The 24,915-nt window shown below is 35.2% G+C and overlaps 1 protein-coding gene across 1 annotated transcript in view; it reads right to left on the bottom strand.

Moving 5' to 3' along the window:
- The window catches only part of CNTLN (centlein), a 201,423-nt gene that overhangs the window by 146,831 nt on the left and 29,677 nt on the right, over positions 1-24,915 (bottom strand). The window contains exons 4-6 of the mRNA XM_026073572.1: positions 21,664-21,748; positions 6,411-6,545; positions 5,642-5,821 (exon numbers count right to left, since the gene is read on the bottom strand). Coding sequence (XP_025929357.1) covers positions 5,642-5,821; positions 6,411-6,545; positions 21,664-21,748 — 400 coding nt within the window. The remainder of the gene's footprint in view (positions 1-5,641; positions 5,822-6,410; positions 6,546-21,663; positions 21,749-24,915) is intronic.

The raw sequence follows: 24,915 nt of genomic DNA, 5'->3' as shown, positions 1-24,915 counted from the left end.
AGTCAGCTTATCCAAGCAAGGCTTAGATGTTTCTATATAGTGACCTTATCAGAGTTCTCTGGGGGTTTAGCCACCTAGAGCAATAGTACTTTAGTCCTTAAGAAGCTTTGCACTACTACTCTCCCAGAATGTTTTGAGGCAAGAATGGAAATAGAATAAATACAGCAATATCTAGAGCAGAGTTTCAGAAGTTGGTAGTTCCTGCCCTTAGACCTACTTTGGTATCACTACTCATAGACAAAATCACTTGTTCACTCTGAGGCAAACATTCCAAGATACATCAACAGTCTGAAACAAATACATCCTGGTAGGACAGCGTCTCATTTATTGCCAATGGTATATTAGTTTCTCCTCCATTTGAGCAGACACTTGGTTAAAGAAATAACAAAAAGCGTATTTTTCTCTTTCAGCATAGATGCCTCAAATATCGAGGGTATTAAAGCATTTTTTGAGTAAATAATGGCAAATAGTGAATTGTTTTTAAAATAGCATAAAAGTATGTTATACATATTTGGACATATAAGAAGTATACTTCAATCAAATTGTTTTAATTCTGACAAGAATCATCACTTCCTGTTAATATAGTAATGTAAATTTTGTGAAACAGCAGAATTCATGAATGAATAAAGTAGAACTATTTGTTTCATGATAAACCTCAGTTAACACACACAGTGTACCTGACTGATGAGTCATCATTCGATCTTGAAGGCTGAGTAACAAAAATTACTTTTTCTGAGACAACAAAAAATTTCAGAATGACAGGAAACAGTTCATTCTATCACACAAAAATGTTGATAGGTATTTTGTTGGTGTCATAAAGTATCTTTATAACCTGCAGTTAAGTAATTCCAAGGTTTTTCTCAGTGTTGTTTTTCCCCAATAACTAGAAGTAATTGTAATACGTGGAGATGATTTCCCACTTACAACTTTTAACTTAACAAAAATTATAGCAGTTTACATTTTCCCTGAATAAATTCTATTTGCATTTCTTTCACACCATGCTAAAAAAGTTGTGGAAGTTTTTCATGGTACAGATTTTACCAATGATGATCTTACCAATGCTGAAGTTTCCAACATCCATTGCAGAGTAAGGTACAAAGAATAGAAGACAAATGGTTTTGTCATTAGTACAGTTGTATACCAAGTCACACAATGGCAGAAGTTAAAACCAAAAAATTGTGATCTAGTGGATCACCCTAAATCTGAAATTCATAAACTTCAAGTTTTGTTTTCAGCTAACTAAATTAATCTGATAAAGGTTGGCCCTCTTGGAAATCAGAAGCACTACCGAAAGGGTGAAACATGGAAAAAAAGCACGCAGACTGATGGGTTATATATATTTCAGTGTACAAGTTATTTAATACCATGAGATATTCAGTAGAATTTATGCATCATTCAGGCATCTAAGATTATGAAATCAAATCTTTTACCCTCAAATTCTGATTAACTCCCTTTTTTAAAATTGTGTGGAATTTATGTTATTTTTTACAGCTAATACAGCAGCAGAGAAAGTAGCTTCCTCATGTAAGCAGGCAGATTGTAGAAAATGCTAAATATAGATTCTCCTACAGCTGATTTTCAAATTAAAGTTAATTTCAATTTTACATATAGACAGTTTAGAACTTAATCTTTTAAAATATCCAGAAATATATTAAAGCAAAGTAAGTACTATTTAAAATATAGTAAGTTGAAACTTCTAAAAATTTGGTTATGTATTTTGGGGAAGAGGAATGCATATGTGAGAGAAAAGTAGAAGATACACCAGTAAATGATATGTTTCTGTAAAACTGTACTGAAAGTGAAGCATAGAAAATAAGTCTACTTTTAACATACTTGCACCTTACTATTTCCATCCGTGAAAAGTGGTCATCCTAATTAAAATGGAATTAAGATGAAGAGCAGAATAATAATTGAAGGTAAAACACTACAGGAATATTTTAATCACTTCAAGCCCCAAACTTCAAATTCAGGAAATTCAGAAGTCAGGTGAATTTAAAAGCACTCCAAATATGGAAAGTATAACACACAGACAAGGCATGAGGCAGCCCAGTTGCATATAGCAGTATTATGAAATCAATGCAAATTAATAGTACGAGTTTTTTGTATCTGTAGCTTCAAAACTGTTAGAAAGTCACTTTTAAACACTGTAACTTTATTTTCATGTTTTCCTTGTTATGTATCATTACAGAGTTAACAGTATTTTTTCAAGTTCTTGCATCCCAGTAAATCTCTCATTTTTCTGTGCAACTAAAATTCTGGGTTCTTCTTGACAGAGAGAGAGCTGTTTCTCAAACTGTTACATTTTAAAAGAGAACAACCTTTTATATTTCTTTGGAAATTCTATCTTCAGACATCAGGTACTTTAAGAAGTACTTTACCAAGTAGGAAACAAGAAAACAGTAAGCAATTCCACTGTCGTTTAGGTCTACTCAAAACCCGCCAGTCTGCCATACAAAGCCTTTTCTGACTGAGTAGGTTTGTGGAAATATACTACATCTTTTGTACTGCTGAACACATACCTTAAGTCCCCTCTCCACCCACAGCAGTGCCAAACTTGCATCACCTTACTTCCCTAATTCACTCTTAACTATCGAAATGCATCCATGCATATGGCGGCAGATTATCAGCTCTTCAACTTGCAGACTTTCAGGAGATACAGAAAGCTGAGGGAAGCCCTGGCAAGCCTGGGAAGTATAAGACCTACCTGAAGGCTGAAAGCAAAGACTATGAAAGTCCAGTGTTAGGTATTTTTATGCCCTGTATACTATCTATATAAAGGCAAACCATAAAATATAATATGGCTAAAAAAGTGGCCATTATCAGCTCTCTTCCTAATAATCTATCTCATTAGGATTTAGACTAACACAACAAATCCTTAATACTTTCCATATATTCATTAAACAGGCAACGTAGCTATAATAGTGTTTCCCTTTGTATTTAAGCAAGTTGGATTTTATAATCTAATTCAGGTTGTAGTAGGCCTGGAAGCAACTGCACAAGTGACACTTTTCTGAACAGAAAACTATTCTAAATCCTGATGAAATGAGCTAGTAGCATTTAGTTTATTCTCTGAACAGAGGACCACTTGTCCAAAAGGAAAGAGCGACTCATAGCCCTTGGAGAATCTGTGATACCTAACCTGATTTTTTATCTAAAACACGTTTTTAAAATAATGTCAATATAGTTTACACTGATAAGGTTTGATTTTTATTTTTCCAGGGATATAGAAGACTAATTTGAATAGTCAAAAAGCATGGCTCCAGGGACAGACCCCTGCAGGACCCCACTTGTTACAGCCTTCAAGTAGAGTACAGTCCATTAACCACAATGCTCTGAAACCAACTGTCCAGGCAGTTTTAAAATATATCCACCCATAGATATATTTAAATATGTCCATCCACCCATGCAGATACAACATCCTAGCTTGGATACAAGAATACGGTATGACAGTGTCAAGCATCTTGCAAGAGTTGAGATGTATGACATGCACTGCTCCCCACCTTGTCCACAAATCATTTTAGCACAAAAGGCAATCAGGTTCATCAGGCATGACTGACCCTCAGTAAATTCCTGCCTGATTGTTCTCAGCTGCCTTTTCCTTTATGTGCCCAGAAATGGCTTTTAAAAGGACTTTCTCTACGATTTTCCCAGGATCTGAAGTGAGGCTGAATAGCCATTGCTTCCTGGACCAGCTCTTTGGACTTCTTTGGAGATGGGTGCAACATTTGCTTTTCTCTAGTCACTAGAAAGCTCCCCCAGTCACCACATCATTTCACAAATGATAGACAGCAGCCTCAAAGTGACATCAGCCAGCTCACAGCACCCTTGGATGCTTAGTTGGTCCCACTAACTTGAACAAGCTCTCTCAGGTAATCCCCAACTCATAAACTGCTGGTACTTCTCCTCCGTCAATCCTGCCTCTAGACACAAAGGCTTGGAGGACCTTCTTGGGGAAGACTGAGGCAAAGACATTGCGTACCTCAGCTTTATCTATTGTCTGCTATCACTGTTCTCTTGATTATTGGGATGGACCATATTTTGCTTGGAGGAGGATGCCCTTAAAGACCTGCCAGCTTTTCTGAGCTCTTCCACCCTTCACAGCTGCTTCTCAAGGGCTTCCACTTACCAGTTCCCTGAGTAAACTCAAGTATCCTATCCTAAAACATGTACTATTCTAGTCTCCTTCCTCAGATGATCTCAGGATCTTCCTCAGATCATCTCAGGATCTTCAGCTTCACTATTTCATGGTCAGTACAGCCAAGGCTGCCATTGATTATCAGATCCCCAGCCTGTTCTTCCTTTGTTTGTGAATAGTGGATCCTGCTGTATGTCATTCCTGGTTGGCTCAGGCAGTACTTGTCTCAACAAGTTATCCCGACACAATCCAGAAATCTCCTTGACTGCCTATGATCCCACCCTGAAGCACCCGCACTGTTTATTGCCATCTCTGTAATCATATGAGTGCAGCACACCTTTCTTCAATGAGCATGCCTTATCAGCCATGAAGATCTGATACATTAAAAATTATTCTGACCATTTTCACTGATGGTGTGGATATCAGTAATTTTCAATAATTTATCAGGTATTACAAACAATACATCTGACAACTTGAAAATCAAATCAGTCTAGTACGCACTAGTGGATTTTCTCCCCCAAGGATCAACAAACCATTTAGTGTCCTGGAAATCCTACAATCCTTTCATCATAACCACTCCAAGAACCTTGATCTGCAAGAACATTACCTCCCATGTTAAAAGATCTGAATCAAACTCTTTACAAAGGCTTTCCATCAGTATAACAGTCAGAAGTGCCACCAAACCCACCAACTTGCAAGCAGGAGCAAAAGATGTTTCCGTTAAAGATGGTGAATAGATAGTTATTATACTGAATACACCAGAAGGTCATGCAATTTGATATTGTAAAGAAAATAGCTTTGTGAGTAAGCATTCATTAGCCAGGTTTGGGGCGGGGGAACACTACACAGACACATAAGCAGCCATCAGACACTGATACCATGTCTGTGGCTTATTTCTCTTGCAGGAATTTCTCTTGCCAATTTTCACCAACAAATGGGACAGAGTAACCCATTGAAATAAAAAATATAATATTCTGCGCAATGCAAAAATATTATTTTCTTTTTCATTTTATCATAAACTGTGAAAACAATGTTTTAATATATTATATTCACTAATAAGGCCTCTCAGAGTGGAACCCTTTGGAGGCTAAAATACAATTTATTCAAAACTACAGTTAAAGTTTTAAAGTGTTCTTCCAAAACAACAAATACCAAGTATACCACAATCAAATTATAGTTAAGTAAATCATACACTGAGAAAAAAAATCTTGAATGATAATACTTTTATGTTTTTATTATTTAATATATATGTATTTTATCTTAAAATGCAGTATCTTTTATTTTTTAATGATTACATTTTAAGATGACTATTTGAAGTCAGATTCCTGCTTTGCAACATCAATTTTTAAAAAGCTGTGGGTCTTAAGTGAAGGAATGTAAATGAATGTCAGTCCCCACTGGTAGATTTGAATACATAACTTGTTATTTAAAGAAAATAACTTGTAGTGTAAATGCCCAGAGAAGTTAGTTCTGAAATAACATCCAGGAGTCCATTCCATTTCGTACCTTTATTTTGGCATCAGTGCCAGATATTTCTATTTTCCATCGTGCCTCCTGCTTCCTCAGTTTCTCCAGGTCATTTAGCAGGTCAGCACAGCGTGTATTTAATCCCTTATTTTCCTCCTCCAGGTTTTTTATAACCAGTCTGTTTTGCTCTTCCTTCTTCTGTGCACACTCCTCAGTGTCCTGTAGAACAGTACCACAAGGGCCGATAAACAAAAAAAAGTGAGAACTAATCAGCAAATATAAACTGTGCAGTTTTACCCTCACAGCAGCTTCTTCTATATTTGATAGCCAAGGTCACCTGTGTACTTTTATTGGCCTCTTTCATGCAGGTGGAAGGGTCATATTTTTTAGCTGGATGACAGCTTTGATGAGTACACATTTGCAAAGAGCCCATTAATTGATCAAGCTGCCTTTGATGCTGTCCCCAGCTATTTTTGAGACCCACACAGACATATCCTCCCAGACCTCGGCTTTATCAATTAATAATGCCAGTCCCATCAGAATCTAATTACAAGAAGCCACATCTTCACACTCCTACTTTCTTTGCTCCATTTCCATCATTAACTATTTATCTGAAAGTTATAAAGCTTGGATTCTTGGCTTTAAAGCATCTTTCTCGGAGTTGGTATGTGAAAAAACTGTGAGGTATAGCAAGGCCTAAGGCAATTTTTTCTCCAAGCTTGTCACTTTCTGTGCCACAAAGGCTGACATTGCTTAAAGAACTACTTCAAAGCTACAATCTTATAAAACTATGTACAAGTCAATATACCTTAAGTTCTTGACTTTTATCTTTAAATTTCTGGTTCAAGTTACTGAATTCATTCTTCAAATGGGCATTTTCCTCATCTACAACAATCTTGCTCTGTTTTAAGTTGTTTATCTCCTGCTGCTGTCCCAAGAGTCTCTGTTGAAAAAAATAAATTTCTTAATATACAAAAAGCAATTGTGAAAGAACATGCACGTACTCATATCGTTTTAGACCCAAGTCTGTGTCACGTAACAATCTACCAAATATTATTTTATAGCATTCTTCTCGATTCATTACTACTTAAAACACACTTGAAAATGCATCACTATATAACACAGTGCTGAAAACAGAGAACAGAGTATTTTGCTGCCACTAAACAAGAGAGCCCATAATTACAAATTGAACAGAAATTATTTAGTCAAGCTTAGAGAAGGACAGAGTCATTGGCAGAAATGATATTGTGGTGGGGATTAAGAATACTTTTTTTTTTTCCCCCCCTTCACTTGCACTTTTAGCATTTCAAAAATCTGGCCAAAAATAAAGAGTTGAACTTTCTCCAAATTTCATGAAAGTAATGAGAAACAAGTATTAAGTGAAGGAACCAAAAAGATTATGATACAGAACAGTTGTATGAAAGGCATTAAGTCTATACGAATTTGCAGCTTAAGGCAAGTAGGTCAACACTGTTGGAACACAGACAACAATTTACTGTACTGTACATAACGAAATCTTATGGCCATTAGGAAAAAAAAATCCAATTTTGTGTTATGATTGTACTCTGTTCTTTTAAAGGTATTCATATTACAACATCCACAATCTTATAAGTGTTAGAACTTTGCATATTTATTCAGCAGCCTGATTTAGTTTCATATACTGTTTCCTCAGCTTCCTAAACCAAAACAGTATTTGATTTAAAATATTTTCCTAGCAGTGACACTATAACTGCAGTAAGAAGCAGATGAAACTTTTGTCTGAGAACAAAAACGCAACTGCCTTTAATATTCAGACCTAATGAAATGTATTCGATGATGTTAAAAAAAAAAAAAAAAAAGTATATCTCTGGTAACCTATCCAAAGGTTTCTTGAAATACCATTTTCAACCTGAAATTGGTTAATTCCAATTCATATGTATGCCAGACATGAAAAAAAAAAATGAAAATGTTTTGAGAACAAATATAAACAACACAGCAGTTAGAGCAGAAATCATGTCCAACAACTATTAATTTTAAACCTACATCTAATGATCTGGGTGAAAAGAGTAACTACGTCACCACTAAACTCAAAGTAACATGCCTACAACTAGAAACATACACACATATTACAAGTAGCAGCCCTTCATACAAAGCAAGCTGTGGAGGCATAAGCAGAGCTTGCTCAGCATGTTTATTAGTGTCAGTATGTTGGTATCCTAAGCACCCACATTCCACCTGGAAATTATCCACAATGGAATGAGCACACAGTGATCATGCAATTTTGAGAGACTGAGTAGCAGTCTGCACACCAGCTTTTCCTCAAGCAATGAATGTTCTTCTTCCTACTCTATAAAAATAATAAAACTGTTACTCAGCACAAAGTAAATCTTCTGTCCTTCTTACTGTATTATAACATTTGACAACTAGCTTAATACCTAATAAACAGTCTTTTTCAATATTACTGGTGTTAAATCATATAAAAAGCATTAATTGCACATATTTGATTGTAAAATTAAGGTTGATGTAAATAATTTCTTTACCAATTACTATTTAAGCAACTAATGAGCTTCTGTGGTACTCAGGCATCAGAAAAGTATATCTGAGGATGTGCAGTGACATTAATCAATGTATTAAGCAAATATCTCTGTCATTAAATGTATTTATTACTTTATTTCTTTGTGCATTGAATCTCTTTTCATTCTTGTTTTTGTTTTTTACTGAGACCTTTGTTCTAACTTTTCTAAACTACTTTGAATCTCTCTCTTCTGTAGACCTCTTCCCTTTTCCTACACACTACATTCTCACTTTTCTTGCAAGTAGTTTTATTGTTCTCTTCTATCATCTCCCAAAATCTTCTCTATATATTGCTCCCCTATTTTTAATAAATTCCATTTGTTTCTCTGACCAACACTGCCATGTGCACACTAAGACAAACAGTAACATTTATTACAGAATGAAAAATGAAACATACAACATAAAGAAAACAAAATGTCCAAGCAAGAGCAAACCCCACAACTATTCAGCATAATGAGGAAGGGAAGGGGATACAGCTAACTTCTGCAGCAAATATTGAAAATATTAAACAACTGTGAAAGCATAATGTTTAGTGAGTAGTGTGGGGAGGCATGATGGATATTTTTTCTTCCTACATAAAAATTCTCACTTTATCAAACAACAACAACAACAACAACAAAATGTATCTTTGTTCTACTTCAAAATTGAGAGCAGCCACTGTGGAATTCAAAGAGTATAGCAAGCGATGTACTTTCTAACAGCATTCTTTAAAAAGAAGGAAAGAACTAATGTGAATGTGAACTGAAGAGAATGAAGAAATGGGGAGGGGGGAAGTCAGAGAAAAGTGAAAGAAAATGTAGAAAACTTATTCTTATATCTTCCTTTTTTAAAATCCAATGTCATTAATTCAAAGCAACCAATCAACCAGACAAAAAAATCCCAAAGGATTCCATTAACACACCTTTTTACCAACAGTTCTGTCACGTAAAGACTCAGAAACGTGAAAATATAGAACTTGTACTTAAGATAGTGTTTAATTGTTAATTTAAGCTGAAACCAATAACACAGTTGTTTACTTTTATAATACAACTAATTCTCCTATAGAGGCTCACTCTACATTTTCATTCTGACAGACTCTAGTCAAGGCTTTCCTAAGATTATAGATTCATAAACATTCTTCCATTTCTTCCAAAGAAAAAGTGAACCTCAATCTGAGATTTAGAAATTCACATAAAACTCATGGAACAAGCAAAAAGGCATAGCTTTGTGCATAATCTTCTTGGCTTTGCCAGCATATTATCCAGGACACCACATTTTATACAAATCTTTAGTGCAAATGCATTAGACTAATTTCACAATACAAATATTGAAACTGTCAAAGTACAATTGATAAATTCAGAAAATAGCACACGCAAATCAGATTTGATTTATATATATACACACACATATGTGTGTGAACATATAGACAAACACAATTTTTGCACATATGCATACATGTACTTGTAAATACACCTAAACATACAGGAAAGGCAATGGACTAAACATCAGTTTGTGCATTTTTATCATTTACATAGAAATATTTTCTTATAATCATGTAAGGCAAAAATCAGCCACAGTAGGGTGGGGTTTTTTTGTTTGTTTGTTTTTCTAATCATGTCTCTTTTGCTGAGAATGTCTGTATTTTGGTCCTTAAAAGGCAAGATATACTGCCAGTACACCAGCAAGTGTTCAGCAGACATGAAGGAAGGGATAGGGATATTAAGAAACATCATCTAACAAAAGACTCCTCTCTTGGCTGTTTTGAGGCTACTAGACACCAGGCTTATTCTTAACTATTCCAAAAGCAAAATATTTGCTTTTCAGAAATACAAAAATAAATTGTTGCTGAGATGATTTTGTCACATCTTTAAAAAAAAAAAAAAAAAAAGGAATGAATCCACATCATCATGGAAAGCATCAGTTATTTTGCTTGCCTCCCTCCCATTCCCCAGCTCCTCACAGAATTTTAGTAAGGAGCTTTTGTGACTCTTCTTTCTAGTTCATTACTGATTGTTTAACATTTATCATAACAAAGTCTACATTTGTAGAGCACTCTTAAAAATTATAACTATTTGAAAGATTCTATTGGTTCTAAACAGACTTACAGATTTAAAAATAAGTGCTCTTGCAGACTCAAGGTTCAGCTCCAGCTCTTTAAGGCATCCAATGTCTGAGTACACAAGTTACATAGTGTTACTACTTTGTTTTGTTATACAATGTATTGAAGGTGTGATGTAGATACATATCCCTAAAGCAAAACCATAATGATTTAGGGGTCCTTCCTGGAATGGAATAGTTTTGCTGGAATAGTCTGGAGGGCTAAAGGAGACCTAAAGATATAGCAGCAACAAAAACAAAACTAGCTATTCCCATTGTTTGTTCCATATTGCTGCGATTGAATTTTAAACCCAAATAACCTACTTACTTCATATACATTGTAAGATAATCACACAGATTATCCTGAGTCAGACTCACACACTAATTACTTATCCCCAAAATTGACCAACTTAAGGCTTTAAGTCAATCAAAGGCAACTATGACTGTACCAATCACTAAGTTTAGGGGGGTTTTTAATAACCAGCTCACATGAGGTGTCCATAAAGTATTTATTTCAGGAGTGGCAAAACATCACTTAGATAAGCTATACTTGCATGGAAAAATTCCTGCTATGTTTCAAAGCATTTTTCCTGGGTACCATTTTGTATACTCTTACCTTTTCTTCTAAGGAATTGAACTTTTACTTTCCTATCTGCTCATTTCAATGCTTATGAAGAAGGGAAAAATGGGATTATTATTCAGGAGCCATGGCTGGATAGAAGTAAGGGTAATAAAAAATTTCTTAGATACAGACAATTAAGTAAATTATCATCTGCCTTTGCCTGTGCAGCTGTTTTTGCACTTTGCTTTCTCAACCTATGAATTGCTTTATATAATAAGAGAAAAAGAATAAAGGCTGATTTCTTAGAGGGAAAATAAGCAGTGTTCCTTAAAGACCATCCTATTCGGGTAGGCAAGTGAAACAGAAAGCAAGAAAAAAAAAAATCACATAACTGACCAAACACACAGGGCAAACTCTCACATGAGGTTTTTTTGACAGACTTCACCAGGTAAGAACACTCATTCAGAATTCATCTATTCCCACAGTATCTACTGTTTTTGTCTAGATACAATAAAAGATAGGGTTTTGCTACAGAAGAATAATCTCACAACTTACATTTTGCACTGACTGCAATCATACTGGTTTGAATACAACACAACAAAAAGTGTTTTATAGGCTTTTGACAGCCTGATGCTCAAGAACTGTAAAAAAAAAAAAAGATTAATACAACTAGAGTACACTTCTGAAGATTTTTACATAGACAAACTTGGAAATACAAGAAAGAAAACTGTATTCTAGAAGTGAATTTTCTCTAACAAAAACTAAAGGAATCTGCTATTACCCTTTAGTTTAGCTGAGAAGAATTAAAGAGTATCCCTTGTAAACCACTGAAGTCCAGAATGCTCCAGGCAACAATACAAAGAAAAAAAATATTCTGACCTGGTGGAGTGGGTCTTTTTATGTCCAGGACAACTGTCATTCTAGAATTCATTTTTATCCTTTCCCATTGTACAACTTTAGCTACAATACAATATTATTTCTTCCTTAATAGTGTCAAATAATTTACTGGCAATAACTACAGCTATTTCTTGGTCAGTATTTAATACTAATAAATATACAAATAGTATTTTAACTAAACTTGTTATCCAAGATGAATTTAATATAGTGTACTACCTTATGTCAGACAATGGAAGTGGCAATGGGAACACTTCATTAGTGCTAGCAGTCTGTTTTCAAAAATAATGAATTAGCATGTAACATTAGGAGTTATGCACTGTTTGATGTTGTTGCAGACATCATCATTGAACTGCTATTCTTAAGATTTTTAATCCATAAATAAAAGGCATTCACAACAGACTTGGAAACAACAGCTATTCATACTATTACTCTAAGTGTTTGCCAAATTTCTACATTTTTGTGGTGGAGGAGGGAAGACACAGTACTACTTTGGTACTTTTTTTTTTTTTTTTTGCGTTTGAAATGCAATCAGTGTATGACTGAACCAGTACTGTCTGCCTGCCTCCATACAGATTCACAAACTACAGATAAGAGTTGTTTTGTTTCATTTTAAGATGTTAACTCAGACACCTACTGACAGTTTATCAAATATTCCTAAAAATTCTAGCAGAAATGCAAAGCTGATGTGCATATCTCTTTGCTGCAGCTAAGGATACAGAAATGCAGTAATGCACCTGATTTGTCATTGGCTGCTGAAGTATTTAATGAAAAACACAAGCCTCTACACCTTACTATTAGAACAATCTCCATCTATGACTGCAAGAAAGGGACATGCATTCAGTCTCCACTACCGAAGTGATTACCTGCCTTCTGAGTTTCAAACAATCATCTTATACTTTCATGGTTCTCATCCTTCATGAGGAATTTTTTCCTGTGCGTCAGTAAACTTTTGATATACCACATAAGAAATAAAAAAATGGACACAAAATAACTAAAAGTGATGAAAAATTAAAACATTTTTCCCAAAACAATGASTTCAAAAAAGGAAAAGCTGCCATTTTAATGAAATTTGGACAGTTTAAACTGAAACAAAATTAAATGAAATTATATTACAACTTAAGTAAATATGAAAGGATTATTCTTTTTCCAAAAATTTTCCTCAAAATTTCTACTTCAACATTTCTATATTTAAATGTGTGTATATATGTATTTTTCTCTCTTTTTTTCCTTTCCCCACCATGTTTTGTCCACCAAATTTGACGTTGATTCGCCACACTCTTAACCTTCTCCCTTCCCCTCCAACCTTCCCATCTTCTAGCAGGAACTGAACAATAAGTAGGTGCCATTAAGAAAGGACCAGTAATATTTCATAGTTTTTCTTCCTTCAGCTTCTTCAATTTTCACTCTATTTTTCTGAGCCTTTTTATTAATCTTCACAGTTCTAAACTTGAACACTCATACACATTTAACAACATTTCCAGTCACATTCAAATATACTCCTCCCATAGAAAGAAAAACACAAAAGAAAAAATAAATCAAAGGCAAACAAAAGAAAACTGCTCTCTTTCATTTCATGACTATTCATTAGATTCTTTAATTATTTTCAGATGTAGGATGAACAGAAGTTCTATGTAAATAATTCATGAAAATGTATCCATATGTTATAGAAGTCATCTGCTGCACTTGCAATCTATATGTTGTCCCTTCATAGTCTAAATGACACTAGCCAGTTACAATCTAAAATGCAATTATTTTTAAATCCATACCTCTCCAAAAGTAAAAAGCCATCAGTACAGGTACCTGATTCTCCAGTATCCTTCCACATAAGGTGACAATCTGTATTCACAAATACCCACTGAACTTAGAACTTGACTCTTAAACAAAGCCAGAAGAAATACTAAAAAAACACCACACCACACTGATATCTACAATGGAATAGTGGGGGAGTTCACTTGATTTTCACGCCACCGAATTTGTTCTTTCTCCTCCCACGCCACACTTTCCAGGACTCCTTGAGAAAACAATTTAAAGGATGCACCTAATAAACAGAATGAAGCTGCAACCAGGCACCAGCAGGTCCAATCTCCACATAAATGATAATTTTTCAATGTCTATTTCTGTCAATAACAGAGGTAAAATAAGACATGGTAACTTAAAACATTGTCCAATTCAAATGTGTTTGCCTATCATTTACATGTTGGAGAGAAAGGGCAGGCTTTTTTTTTTTTGAACAGGAGGGAAAGAAATTAAAGATTCTCTAAGTTTTCTTTTTTCCAAATTCCAGGACCAAGTAAAATGTTTCCAGAGAGAAACAGATCAGAAATATGAGCCACTGACTTCATTCTGCAAGTGGGGAATATGTACTTACTCCTTTGCCACCAGTGAGTCTTGCTCCTGAATTCTCATCTGACCCATATATTAAAGAAGGGTCAAACAGTATAATCCACTGTAAACACTATGTTCCCTACTGCCCTCTTTGGACTAGTCTGATGTGATTAATTTGGTGTCTTCAGCAAAGTTTGCTACCTTAATCAAAGCACCTGACAGAATTTTTCAGTATTTCAACACGTGATGAAAATAAACTGTGACTTTAGGTAGTGTATTGCTCAGCTTTGCAACTCTAGGACCTCACTGTCACTATCAGTAAAAGAATCATTCCTAGCAAGGAATCTGCTGTGTAGGTCACAACACTGACAAAACTTTGTCATGACAGAAACCATTTCATTCTACTCATGCGGCTCCTTACAGCTACTCTGCTCCTTCCCTCATACATTAGAAACACAAAGTTCTATCACTCTTTTCACTTCTCAAAATCTCCTATAATCTGTTGTATCACTTCTGGTTGTTGCTTCTGCTGCAGAGGTGTGACAGAAGCAAGAGTAGCCAGCAGCTGAAGTTGAGATTTATGCCATGTTTTTGTACTGACAAGGGAGCCATGTACTATTTCTGGTACCTGTGCAATAGGTTTTCCATCAACAAAACAAGGAATACAAAAGCTCCTTGCCCTGCAAGGGGACAATAATTAGAAGCAGTGTTTCATTAAAACACACAGCTCCAAGACCAGCTTCAGTGCCAACAAAGAAAATCTGCAGCTCTATGATAAATCCAGGATCCTCCCCAGTACTGCATGAATTGCAGTAATGCATCTGCTAGGTTTACAGATTAATTGGCCATTTTCTTCTATACTACGACAGCTTGCAGGATAACTAGAGCAAACAGTGACAATACAATCAATACTGACAATCTTGGATATGCCACAACTGTAGCATCACCTTATCCACCAGGTACTATGAATAAATMCCCTTTTTCTCGTTTGTCTAGTAACTCTCTACACCAGGAGGGACTAGACTTTCTATAATACCTACAATTACAACACTGTAAAGCAGCACAGTTCAAAACTGTCTACCCTTTCTTCTGTCCTTAGCAGCTATATTTTGAAACTACTGAAGGAAGAAGCCCAGCCCGTTGGGTCAAACAGCAGAAAATCCAGAGTATCTCCTCTTCCACTGCCCACCTCAATTCCAAATAAAAACCAACAACCTGCTAAAATGAGCTTATCTCATTGAAGAACATTGAAAGATACCACCTTGATGGAACTGGGTATTTTTTCTAACAGTACCTTCCTCAGCAAGGGCTACAGAAGGTCCTCAGAGTGAATCTGTCTCTGGAACTCTGTAYGACTATGAGAGATCTGCAGCAAAGGATGCCTACAAGCATCTATCTCTGACGCAGCAGCTTTCACTACTCTCATATATATCAATGCTACGAGATCAGGCGTAATAAACAAAGAACAGCTGTTGCTACATTAAACTTTTCCCATAAGCTCCTTCCTAACTGTGCTCAGCAGATTTAAAAGGGCAGTACCAAATTTCAAAGGGCTCTGCAGGCTCCATTCTGCCGCCCTATCTTAAGGGGCAAGAATTTGCTCGAGCTTGCAGAAAATCTGTCCATGTTTAACTAAGAAGCCATGATATTTGGCAAGACTTCTCACCAACAACATCCTTTAATGGGGAAAGGAAATCCAGACTCACCCTCTCACAACTATGCTGACCTTATACACACAAACGTGTCACTAAAACAACCAGATAAGATGCTGAATACAGTTAAGGAGTCAATCTTTCCTACAGTAAAACATTTTCCATCTGCTTTGGAACTATTTTTATTTCAAAGAAAAAATGGCCACCCCATTGTAACTCTAACCGGCTACCTGATAACTATTCTTACCTGAAATGGACAATAGATTGTCAAAACTAAACTCAACTCCTTAGAAGACAAATGAGATCAGAAAGATGAGGCCGTTGGAAAAATCTCTTTGTCTCCTTTCCAGGCTTGAATATTGACTTCTGTTAGTTTAAGAATCAAGCATTTCACACCAGTGGAACTAGCAGAATACTAGTTACATCACATTTCTCCATTTGCTGTACTTTTTCCTGCCTAATCCAAGTCAATTTCAGGCTATCTTCGTTGAAAACGAATCTCTCAAAACAGGAACGTCAAGTAATAGAGACCCAGAAGCTTTAGACAACTTCAAGCTTGGCCATACAGACAAATTAATGAAAAAGATCAAATGTGGATTTAGAGGACACCTGTACCAACACCCACAATAGCTGCTCTTTTGCACACTAAGTGCAAGCATAATAAGGAAGTCGTAAGCAGCATACTCCCTCAAAATGGAGTAAGCTATCTCACAGAAAGGCATTTTCAACTTGCAGACAAAGCATCCCTATGGGGAGTTCACACAAATGTACTAATGAGCTATAAAGATACACCCTAATTCACTGCTTATTAATTTCTTTAGACAAACAAGCCCACAGGTATTAGCCATAGTCATCATAATACCTAACTCAGGTAGCCTTGTATCAATAAATCAGAATCCACAACATTCAACCACTAGAATTATAAATATTTTTTTCCCTCCTGTCTTCCTCACTCAGTCCTTATCCTAAAGGAGACTGCTTTGCTTTAGTTCAAGGAAAAGCTAACCAGAAGATGGCAGGCAACAAGGCACAAAGATTTACTCAGCAATGTAAAGGGCTACATAAAAGATGCAGGTTCCAACAACAAAGGTTGTATCCCTTTTTTGAGGTACACCTTCAGTAAAAAGCTCTTCTTAATGAAAAAATGTGTTAGTACCCTTAGATATTGTTCACCTGCAACATTTATAAATCTCATTCACTGGARAAACTTTTTCATAAAGAGTTTATAAACTCTGCATAATCTCATCACTACTGACGCATTCATCCGAACTCCCTATTACCAAAATTATTCTCATGTCCCTCATTACACTAGAATAATCAAGGTTATATGCTACTTGAAATAAATGTTAAGATGGCAATAATGTGTGTATACATTTGTCTTAATTTAATAACATTTTATTACAAAAAAAAATACAGTCAGGTGAAGGTACAAAAGTTATGAATGAAATTTATTAATGTTAATTAATGCTTGAAGGTAGAATTATGCTTCTTTCAATTGGACCCATTAAAGGGGCTTTAATATAGACTTGCACAGCAAGCTGGAGATTTTCAAGTGCAGATAATGAGGCAAGCTAGTACTATTTTAACCCCTCTGGAGTATAATCAGTTGATAAGGTTTTGAAACATTACAAGGTCTAGGACAAAAAGATTAGCTTTAGTTCTTCCATATCAAAATTGAAAGCTAATTAATTAAAATGTTATAAAAAAAAGAAAACATTGAATGTTACATTTAGTCATCTTTAGTTTTTCTGCCTTCTAAGGAAAACAGATGAATATAATTTATCTATTGCATGCAATGCAGAAGACTGAATTACTATTCTCCTATTGCTCTTTGAAAGTAGTAGTCTGAATACTCTGTTGTGTCCCAAATTTTAATGTATTCTTCCAAAAATTCAGTTAATAAACTGAGCTTTTTATTAAAAAAGAAAAAAAAATCATGGAAGACAACACCAATGACTTGTTTGAGACACATACAAATTAAATACACCAAGTGGGAAATGTTTTCAAAGAGAAAGGAAAATGGAGAAAGATATCTGCAACAGTCAGCCTTCAGAAGAAAAATAGTTAAAATTATAGAAAAGGGAGAGAGCAGAGGGAAGTCCACTTAAAGGCAATAGTTATATGTTCTTTTCCTTGAAAAAGACAGATAGCGTGTATTTATGGCAAGGATACATCTCTACTGAGAGAAGAGTTTTGGACCAGTGATTTAATGATAATGTTAGACAAAATGTAGGCAGTAAGACCCTGTATAGCAGTTTAGCCACTGACCTCAAAGGATTTGGATTTTTACCTCACAGAATTAGGAATAAATACATATATGCCAACTGAAGTACAGCTCTGGCAGTCAAGACCAAAAGTTACCAACCAACCCATTACAAACATTGAAACAGAAAGAAGATAGATGAAAACACTACCAATTTATAAATACTTTAATAAATACTCATTTTTATATTCCATTCGGTATTCCTACTGCATCAGTTTTCATTAGGAAATTGCTTTAAGCTTGAGTTTCAACACAGATTGCTACAATATATTGCTCTGTCATCGTACCAAAAATTCAAAATGAAGATTTTATAACCAGTTTACATTAGAGCTACAGGACTCTGGAATTCCTTTGCTACTGTAATGCTACTTGCAAGAACACTTTCTAGAAATTCTACATGAAAAGGAAAATTTTTCTTCTTGTCTAATATTCACTAGTAAGCCTACAGTCTTAGCAGCCACATACTTCAAAATAAAGACAAATTTGAAAAAGTTTTTTAATGCCAGAACCAAAGAAACTTAATACACTAATTTAACTCACAATAAAAACACCCAATCCTTAAAACAACAAATACTGTCTTTATTTGAACTTTAAAATGGTACATTCTGAAATATTTCATATTATTATGTATTTAAAACATTCACCACAATATGTAGATATTCAGTAAACCCATGAAAAAGGGAAAAAAAACAATCTTTTACATTTATCAAAATTATATCAGGGAGATTTAGCAAAGATGCGCAATAGACTGAAATGATACATTGAACTTAAGTCCACTTTAGTATTTACTCTGTTCCAAAGTTAGACATCATAATTCTTGCAAAAGCTATGATTTAAATTTTTATCTTTAAAACCACAAATCCTGTTCTCATGAATATTTATAAATAATTTTTTTCCTATGTAAGTTAGACAAAAGCGATTAAAGACCTTATTACTTTTCAGCTATAAAGTTTCTAAATTAACTATTTAGTCAATTTTCAATTATATCCTTAAAAAAGAGGAAAATCTTCAACCAGTTGAAGTATCTTAGCACAAATAAAGTTAATTTGGCTTTCAGTATTAAATATGATTATTTCTCTATTTATATGCTTCTCACAATGGGAGGAATGTTTTCTTAWCTACAATCATTTTAAGAGGGTCTTTACTATGACAGGACAATGTTTAAGCAAAATACGGGAGAAGAAGCATTATCTCCTGTTTTCCTTTTAGGGTTTTGTTGCTGCTTCTGGCAGCAATACCAACTTACATACATGTCAAACTATGATAGATGTCATTTATTTGCCTTTTTCCCTTAGTCATCTCCCTTACTCATTACTTAGTCAGCATGGAGTTGTACAATCAGCTGCTCAGTGGCTGCTGAAAAGTTACTAGTAAATATATACCCATCACAGAAGTTACTGTTGCAACTGATATCCTTGTGTGATGATTTGAGGGGAAGGGAGAAACAGAGATAAAGTCTGGATAATCTAATCTTCATAGAGATAATAGATTGGTAGATTGCAATACGGAGGCTTGAACTGTTGCTGTCTGTACATTACAGAAAAGAACTTCCACTGCCACTAGCATCACAACTGACACCTTCATAAGCAGCACATTTGCATGTTAATTACTCAAATAATATCTCTTCTCTTTAGATGAAGAAAGAACAAATCCAGAAAGATAAAGAAAATGAGAACACTCACAGTTTCCTCCCTTAGTACATTGTTCTCTAAGCCAAATCCAGTCTTTGATTACTTGCTGGGTCTAAACCACTAAGAATACTTCAGGAATTCAGTTGATCCCCCTATTGTTTCCATCCCCTGGCATCCTGGAAAATGGATGAAGCAAGAAGGGCAGAATGACAGCACCTATTGCCTTCATATAGAGCACCGGCTTTTGGTACTGCATGGTGCCCTTTGCCAACCTCTCAGGAGTCAAAGACCTACTCTTCAGAAACCTGTGTGAAAGACTGCATTACTCATGCATTTAAGCTGTCACTATCACCGAAAGGGTGGCTTCTGCCCCCTCATCAGTAACCTCTTCCAGTGCTGGCCCAAGCCCTCTCTTCCTTAGTTTGTTACATTTTTAGCCCCTCTCCTTTTCCAGATGGTAACTGCCTCATTACTTATCAGTTTGTGATTTCTAATCCATTTCAATTTTAGCTTCTACAATTGACCAGAATGACATACAGCAAACTCATGGAGAGGTCCAAAAGTTGTCACAGCAAGTAGCCCTTCTTATTATGTACATTACTGAATAAAAAGTCTTACAAGCTTCTTGATCTTCTTTTTCAGCTAAGAACAGCAAACAGCTTAGAAATGGAGGAATAATCATGCATAACTGTTTAATAAAAAATATGTACATATAAGCACCAGATGCATTATGAATCATACTTACAGCCCTGAGGAGACAGCAACATAAAGAAACTCCAACCCCTGATTTAATGCAAAATGAAATAGGTGAATAATCTCATTTCAGTGGTGTTTCCAGTCAGGCAGCAAGTGTGTGGATTTATTTTGAACAAATCAGAAGTAGGAAAACCTAGTTTACCTGAGATTACACCATTGGTTACAATACTGACCTCTCTCCAGGAAAGACTGTAGTAAAGGCAGTCGCAACTGTGAGGAAATAACCTCTACTTACCAGTCAGCCTTTTGTCCCCATGAACTGCAGGATTTTGACACTGGAAAGCATACTGGACCTCTGCCTGTGTTTTTGGTATCATCCTTGTCATCACTAGCACTCTCTCTCCTTCTCTCCCACTCCCATCACACTTGGTCCTGCTAGGACTTCTTCACATTAACATCCTTAATAATATTGAAAAGGACATTCTGCTCATGCCATAATTTTGAGAAGGCAGTCATTTGAGGTTTATGGAGAAAAGAAAGGTGAAATGGCTATTGCTCTCTCCCAGTATATTTAGTACTTGTTAGTGTTGGATTTCATCAGCATAATATTTCAAGTCCTATGAAGAGTTCAAAAGCRTTGACTACTTTTTAAAGAATTATTTTGATTTTCAGAAATTTACCTTATGTTCCATCAGTTCACCAATGGCTTGTTCAATATGTGTTTTTTCACTTCATTTTTTACTGATGCAAAGTATTCAATTTTGAGTAAACAGTTCAATAAAGAACACAGATGACATACAACTTTTTTAATATATGATTTTTCAGATTTGTCAGTATTGTTTTATAGTTTATGCTAACAGTTAACTTACATAATGTTATACATTAGTAACACTAAAAAATATAGTTATACCTCTTTTAGGTGACTATATGTTTAGTCCTCACCTATTCTGGAAATGTCTTATCTTGGCTTACTGTATTTGCCAGGATGGCAAATCTGTCCACAAGACAGGCATATTACTAACCTAAACTTAATCAGAACTTTCCTAAATTACAATCTACACTCAAAGAAAAAGAAAAAAAGAGAGAGAGAGAGAGAGAGAGAGAGAGAGAGCTTTGAACACTGAGCTGAAAATCATCAAGTTTGGGTCAGTAAATCAGGCAAGCAACGCATAAATTGAAACTTTTCATAAAGTTTCATCTAAATGCATAGAAACTTTTTCAGTGAAATGCCAACTGTTTGAACAGCTCCTCCAAGCTTAACTAATTCTTTATCAGAAAGTTACTATCTCCGAGTGACCTGTGACTTTCCCCGTAAGACACAACAAACTATTTTCACACTTTAAGAAACAAATCTAATGCCTTTGATAAAAGTTTTCTTAACTGCTCAATTTAAATATGATACAAACCTTTTCTAGGGTTTCTATTTTGCTGTCTTTGACTTGCAAAATTTCTAATACCTTTCTGTCCTTGACTTCAGCTTTCTGCTTTTCTCTGGAAACAAACAAAAAATAGACACTTTATTAGTCATAATTTGCAGCTAATCATTTGAATTTTTCATGTCCTGATAATGAATGTCATTTTAAAGCACAGAAAATTAAATTATCTGAAGCTGACAGGCCTTGCAGAATTAATCAGGGAGCATATGGCAAGTGACAGCAAATTACATCTGTAAACAGCTAAGACAACTTTATTCTAAAAGAAACAGAAGAAAGAGGCCTTAAAATATAATTTTTAAACACCTAAAATTATCTGTCTTTCTCCCTAAATGCAGAAAGTGTACTTGTCTACAGACTGAACAAAATGKTTTTTTCCCTTATGGCAACAGAGAGACACTAAGCTGTTTGAGTCTGTGAGTCTTACAGTCAACTGCATGGCCTTTCTCTGTCTGAAATAATACTTTTGAACACCACGGAAGAATATTTTAGTTCAATGATATCCTGCACATAGACAGAATCTACAATTGGGGGGTGGGGGGGAAAGCAGGGGCAGGGGCGGGGAAGAGGGCTAGGACGTTTGGGTAATGGAGATGGCCACAGTCCCTGCTATTTGGTTAATAAACACAAGGCTATAATCATATTCACAATACTTTATAGAAAAAAAGAACCAGCTGATGAGTTGTTAGCACTTTACAGAACACCTATCCTACCTCATCTCATCACTGCCCTTTTTCTAAACTGATCTTTAAATGCTGATACCTTTAATAGCTTCTCTTCTAGGCAGAAAAGCAATATGAAGATAGTAAGGCTATACAGATTCTTTAGCACAAGACAGATTTCCTATCATATTTAACTCTCATTGAAGGTCTGAGAAACATACTATTCTCCTCCCAAGGACTGGCCAAATAGTTAAGGCATTCCCAACACCATAGCTGACAGAGAAGCAGAAACATACTTTCAGATTATCCTTGCTATAACATTACTGCTGAACTTTGATCACGGCTGGACATAAGCTGGCCCTAGAAGCTATGGAAACATATTCACACACCTTATACTCCAGCAAAATGGAAATATGTCCAAGGTGGAAGGAAATGAAAGAGTGCTGCAGCCAAGCTGTGAATCTTATCAAGAGTAGATAAGTACAAGAATATTTAGTTGTTTGCAAAAGGCTTGATTTGCAGAAGCAACAAAGTATTTTGTAATAGGGACCAATAAGGGTAACAGAATGGGGTAATTCTGTTTCTCCATTACTGTGCATTACTGCATATTGTAGTGTTATGAGTAGAGATTTTAAAGGCTAATCTCTTCTGCTCCCAATACCCTCATAACATGTTTTTTCAATAAAGTGCTAAAATACAAGCTCTGATATTGAATAAATAAAGATTTAAATAAAAATGRTGTGGAATTTAAAACAAAAATAGCAAGCATTTGAGAAACACCAGTGACAAGATCTCATAACAGCAAGCAATACAACCATAACAGCACTAATGTATCATAGTATTACTAGGAAAATTATGTAGTCTGGGAAAAGCCTAAATGAAAAGATATATATTTAAATTACTTTTAGGTAAGAGAAAAAAAAAAACAGTTGGATGGACATGAATGATTTTCTTTATGGAAGCAGTTTTTTTTGTTTGTTTTTAAGAGCTGTACAGTACAGAGAAAAGTGAAACTATAAATATTCAACAAGTATTCCAGAAGATCCTTCATCTTTTCCTTCTGTGTTGTTTATCAAAAACTCTGAAAGGTGCTTAACATTTGAACAAAGACAGAAAGCTTAACAGAAAAATGCACATCGGATCCTGGCCTCAAAGCATTTGATTGCCTGCAATCAGAAACAGCAAGGAGTTTCCACGATGCCTTAAGATGACATGAGCAGTGAAATACATAGTACAGTCAGTCGTTCCGCAGTTTATTCTTAATGCCTACCAAAACTGAAAAAAGTAGACTGTAATTACAAAGATCCATGCAGACATGAAGTTACCGTATGTATTTTGAAAGGTTACACTGTGACGTCCTTTGAAGAAAAACATAATGACAAAATAGGGAGTGGAAGAAAGAAAACAGAACAAACAGGTTTCATAATACATGACACAATCAATGAAATTGACCCACACTGAAAAAATAAATTCTAGTAATGCATAAACTAGTTTACAAGATTCATGCTTTCAGTCAGGTTTTAAAAATGGTTTTCATATAAGAAATTTTGTAAAAATATAAACTATTTTACCAAAAAGATATCAGACAACTTTGAAAATTAGTAGTTAGTATGAAAAATATTTTCTGTGAACATATTAATTTTATAAGTGCTTATCACAGCATTATGTCTGTGTTCCTGTAACAGGTATACTGTAGATGATAGGTATCATCCATTGTCCTGCAACTTAATGTCCAACAAAATGTTCCAGTTTAAAAATCCCAACACTTCTTCATACTTAATTTCTTTGCTCTGTGGTCCATAATGACTATCAACAATTACCCATTCTCAAAGATAATAGTTGCAGCACACAAAACCCAGACATTTTGGGAAGGAGGTATCTCTCTTCTAGGACCATACTACACCATAATCTATCAAGCAATCCATCAAAGACTATACAGATTTCTTTCTAAGTATTATGGCACTCCAAGTTTTCTCAGCTCTTAATTACAACTAGACAACTTATGAATTTAACATTAGACACATGCATAACTGCTTTGCTAGATCCAAAATTTTAAAAGCTTCAAAAGACAAAAAGCAAAGCAGGTCTCTACTACAAAATACATTAATATGTAGACATAGAGGTTACAGCACAAAATGCATGGTAAGTACCATGAACCACTAAATAACATTGTATTCCACCCTCAAAAGTATCCTGGCTTAAGTGCTGACTGAAATGCCCCACCTATACTTTCCTCCAGCAGTGCTGCGCTTTCCTCAGCATTTTATTTCAGCTCTATTTCCTATTCCCCCTTAAAAGCAAACCTTTGCTCTTACCAATCATTTTATATCTACCATCCACAATCTCTCTGCTGTTGTGTTCCCCACTCCTCTAACAACCATCTCCTCTCAGAAAGTCAGCTTTTTTCAACACTAAGTCCAATTAAATACAAATACTGGATAATTAACTAGTCTCTTAACTCAGCCATGCAATCATCACTTGAAAATTTATTAAACTTGTTCTCTAATGGATTAATTGATCTGAAAACCTGATGGGTCAGGTAGGTTTCCCAAAGCAAGCCTCA

This window comes from Apteryx rowi, unplaced genomic scaffold (assembly GCF_003343035.1).
Source record: "Apteryx rowi isolate R43461 unplaced genomic scaffold, aptRow1 scaffold_37, whole genome shotgun sequence".
Taxonomy (NCBI): domain Eukaryota; kingdom Metazoa; phylum Chordata; class Aves; order Apterygiformes; family Apterygidae; genus Apteryx; species Apteryx rowi.
The sequence above is the reverse complement of the archived record's forward strand: the minus strand, read 5'-3'. Positions and strand labels throughout refer to the sequence as shown.